The following is a 4,719-nucleotide window of genomic DNA, read 5'->3' as shown; positions in this document are numbered from 1 at the left end:
AACGAAAGAAAGTTAATGAGACGTAACTTATCGACTGCGACTTAAGTGAAGAAAGGGCTTTTTAAGAGGTCAAGGACCTTCTTTCCTCCGGCCTACGTAACAGTTTTCACAGCGTTGAAATACGGAGTGATGGTACCCTTGAGGATAGGGCCGCCCGTTCTCGCGGCCGAAATATATATGGCGAATGTATTACATAAGGCCTCAACCAAGTCACGCTCGTCAACTTCCCTGTTAATGAGGTTTCGGGAAAGCTCGTAATGCGCTAAATCAATATCGTTCATGATATAAATAGAGTCGTCCCACTCATCGGGTAGAATACCTATATATACGTTGACATGTATTTAGCACAGCTTATAATCGGTGCCCTCGAATGATAGCTACATTCCATGGTAGATTTGTGATGTCGGTGGGATCGCTCTAGTGATAGACGAATGCGAGAAAGGATATCGTCGCTGGTTAAAAGAGCGATGTTTAGAAGAAGGAAGGCCTAGGACGGTGCTAGCCACAACCTAGAACGACTTATATGCCCCAATAACGTCTTGGTCGATAGTGAGGCAACCGGCATCAGCTCGACTAATTTTAGTTTCTGGGGCGCAGTCCTCTGAGCTATAAAATTGTACGGTGGTAGAATCATCGACCGGGCCGGTAGATTCAATAACAACTCCCTTAGCTAGGCCGCTAGAATGTATTAGAGTCCAATCTATAACTTCGATTACATAGGTGCTTACGCGTATTTCTGCCGGCAGCCTTGTCCCTCTCCTCCAATCCATGCACGGACAAATTCCTCAGCATAATTTATGTTCTTATAAAAGGAAACTTTAAACGCTTCGGTGCCGAAAACCAGATAGGTGACTATAGCTAGAAAAATTATGAAGAATACCATATCTTCACCTAAATCTATACGGGGCTAGAGATTAGAGGAAATTAAAATCTTGATTCAGTTGGTGGAATTTTAGTTCTATTCTTCTAGTTATGTCGTCTATCTCGAGGTAGCTTGTTTAGTGATCTCTAAGCGATGCTAGCTTTATACACCTCGACATTGTGATGAGAGTCTTCATCAAAGATGACTTAAAGCCGCGTCGCCAGCGGTCGCGATAAAAAGACGTCTTAAGTTGTGGGTGCATCGAAGTACGGCGGCTTTTAAAGCTATATCTAGTGAATTTAGGGAATAGATCCCTGGCATTACGGTTACCCAAGAGGCCAGGTGCCTAATAAGCATAGCTACAAGATAGACACTTATAGCAACACTGCTCAGCCTCGGTGAGTATTTATAGAGGACCCGTTTAAACCGCATCACTTACACAGATTGCTCATAGAGTCGAACGATATATTATGATGAGCATAGCTTTACTTAGTGAGATTTAAGTGTGAGATATAGGAGCTACCATCGGAGAGATGTATACTCTCTATCACTGACACAGTGTACTTAAGGAGCCAGGTTAGCCGGGCGTACTCAGCTAGGCGCGCTTTAGGGGTCGAAAGCACTTGCCTGGCCCTCTTCTAAGCTACCGAAGGCTTTTAGTCTGCGATAGCAACGACTGAGAGTCCGTGGTTAATGGGGATGTGGTCTAAACTAGGCTCAGAGACATTTAGTGGAGATTGGTCGCCGCAAGTGGGTGTGTGTTGAGAGAGCAAGAGGGATTTTGGGCATTGAGTTCTCTCGTAAGCCTAGGCTAAAGTAGGAGTTGTAGACAGCCGCTGAGACGCCGGCAGCCGTAGATTTTGTCGCGCAGTAATACTGATACTGTAGAATAGAGTTATAGGTGTGAAATGAAGTGTAAAAGTGTATTGGACTATTCTTAATCTATCTAGTCGGGGAGGCTGCTTTTATAGTCATAATTACCAGCGTCTTAGCGTATTTCACACTCTTCCCCCACTAGACTCGACCTAGTGCGTATAGTTACGACCTAATACGTACGGAAGTTACGACCGATTACGACGAGGACCGAGCCGGGTCATTTCACTTTTTACTCACTATTAGCCTCACTTTCTTTTCACTTAGTTCTCGTCGTTACTTCACTTTTAACTTTTCTCGAGTGAATTATAAGAAAGTTACGACCGTTTACGATAAATATCGTAAAGAAGATAAGAAGTCTTAGCGAGAGTCGTTCTAATACTTCTAGATAAGTCGTAATCGTATCGAACTCTTCTTTCTTTATATTACTCTATTCTTTTTTTAATTTAGTTCGTAATTAGTCGTAATTTTCTTCTACTATACTCCGTCCGTACGTCTAGGGCGCGTCGCGTAATACTACGTTTCTTAAAGTAAGTATCTAAGAATATTTAGATTACGATAACTTACGAACTTTCTAAACTCTTTTAGATTAATAACTTCGCGTCGACTTCCGCGATTCTTAAGAGTTTATAACTAAGAAGCCGAATAAAAGTAATAAATAAGAGAAGTCGTAATTACTCGTAATATTTCTAATCGGTTTTAGATCGAAAGCTACGCGCTTATATCGAGGAAGCCTATCTTATTTAGCGTAAGAGCGTAGTAAACGATGAAAATAAGTAGTTACGAGTTATTACGATGTTTTGCGCTAATCTTACTTTAGTTTATATAAAATATACGGAATATTTAGGTCGTTTCTAAACTTATCGCTCGGTCGCCGGAATTTATTATAGTGGTTAGTTATTTTATTTCGTAATTATTTATAACTAACTTAGCGTAGTATATAAGTATTACGTATTTTAAAGTAAGACTCTAGATTATACTTTAATAGAACTAAATAATATTTATTCATTCTAGTCGTAACTATTCGTAACTAACCGTAGTAATCTTAGACGCCGAGACGTAGAAAATCACTAAGAATAAGAAGATTAAGGCGGTGAAGAAGAAGACTTATAAGATATCTAATTTCTCTCGTAAACGTCGTAATAAGAAGAATTTTACTACGATTATAAATAGTCGCGATAAGAGTTCCGCTACTACGTTACGTCGTAATAAGCGTCGCGAGTCTACGAGCCGTCGTAAGTAATAGATTAAGTTAAGTTACGACTAGTTTCGAGTAATAATTAACGATTTTTATCTTCTCTTTTTTAACGGGTAGCTAATAATATATAGCTCGTAACGAGTCGTAACTCTTTATACACGGCGTTCGGCGAAATCTTTTACTAGTTAGAATAAGGTGACTAAGACTCGTGAAAGTTTATAAGTCGTTATAATTCGTAACGAGTCGTAATAATTTTTTATTTTTAAATACTCTCTATTTCTTCTCTCTATAGATTTTATTACGATCTACTAGTACGCTTAGAGCTATTCGTATTTTAGTCGCCTTAGTGCTAAAAGCGTCGTAATTAGTCGTAACGAGAGTATAGAGAGATAATAAGTCTATTATTTTTGCCGCTCGCGCGGGCCGTAGATTATAATAAAGAAAAGATACTTCGTCTATATCTTCGCGACGTTTTTACTCGTCGTTACTAGTTATTTTATAATTTCTATAGCTTCTACCCGAGGTACCGTCGAGCCGGGCGCTCTCTTAGACCCGGCCGAGAGTAAGAGTTTCCGCGGACTCTCTCCGCTATAGTAGTCTTTAATTCTTAGTGCTAGCTTAATATTCGTCGTAACGATTCGTAATTAGCCGTAACTAATTAAGAGTTTCTCTCTCGAGGGTTCTTTATAGAAATATTCTTATTATAGTTAACGATCTTCGGTATAGAAGATAAAATTATTTCTATATCTTTATTTAGGTTAGCTTCGTTAGTAGCCGTAAGAGCGATATTCTTTATCGGTGTGTCTCTTATAAAGTCGATCTCGATATCGATTACTCGTTCGTACTTTTCGCTAGGCGTATTCTAGGCGAGTTTCGTAAAAGATTTCGCTAAAGCTAAGAACTATTTATCGCTCTTTAGGGCTTCGGCTATTTCTATGCGTAACTCGGCGTATTCTTTCGTAATTTCTTATTCTATTTATTTCGAAGATAGAGTAACGTACTTTCGTTCTAGTTAGCGCTATTTCTTCTTTATTATTATAAAGAGTTCGTCGTAACTAAGTATATTTAAGTTCTTCTTCTCGAATAACTCTATAACTTTAGGCGATAATTTAGTTAGTTCGATTTTTCGTTTTCGAAGAGCTTCTTAAATCTTTAAGAAATTTTAGAGAGTCTTAATTTCGTTATCGTCGTAGTTCGCGGCTATAAGTCGTTATTCGTTAATAAGTATCTTTACGATATTACTTTATAAGTCTACGATCGCGTACGTATCTAGAGCTAATGCTTTAATAACTTTATATAGATTATACTATTAAGTTTCGAACTTTATACGGATTTCCGCTTATACTAGGACTTAGTCGTCTACGATAAATAGCGAAGATTTAACTCTATTTACGCGAATCTTTTATATCTTAATCGCCTTCTTAACTAGTCGTTCGTTCGCGATTATTCGGGCGTACTATATTCGTTTAATACGTTCTAAGCTATTCTCTCGGTTAGCCTCGATAATTATTTATAGTCGTAATTCGTTATGATTACCCGGGAGACGAGGTTATCGTTCGTATAGTAGGTAATACGGCGACTAGTTTATATTCGAGTATACGCGGATTCGTATTACGAAGATCGCCTATTATAGATATTAGTCTTAGAGAATCGTAGATTTATTAGTTAGTAACTTCGTTAATACGGTTTTAAGAATATTATTAAAGTTCTTAATCTTTCCGTTAGTGCGGGGGTAATAAGGGCTAGTTACGCGATGTTTTAATTAAAGTAGACGTAAGTATACTCT

At 38.3% G+C, this 4,719-nt stretch overlaps 1 protein-coding gene across 1 annotated transcript; it reads right to left on the bottom strand.

Moving 5' to 3' along the window:
- Positions 1-509: 509 nt before the first annotated feature.
- A1O5_03658 (uncharacterized protein) lies at positions 510-883 on the bottom strand (the record flags this gene model as incomplete). Its single annotated transcript, XM_007744269.1, has 2 exons — positions 510-678; positions 729-883. The coding sequence occupies 2 exons, from the start codon at positions 881-883 to the stop codon at positions 510-512; spliced, it is 324 nt and encodes a 107-aa protein (XP_007742459.1).
- Positions 884-4,719: the final 3,836 nt, after the last annotated feature.

The sequence above is a fragment of the Cladophialophora psammophila genome (assembly GCF_000585535.1).
Source record: "Cladophialophora psammophila CBS 110553 chromosome Unknown aczJe-supercont1.4, whole genome shotgun sequence".
NCBI lineage: Eukaryota > Fungi > Ascomycota > Eurotiomycetes > Chaetothyriales > Herpotrichiellaceae > Cladophialophora > Cladophialophora psammophila.
Note: the sequence above shows the minus strand (reverse complement) of the source record. Positions and strands in the feature narration are given on the sequence as shown.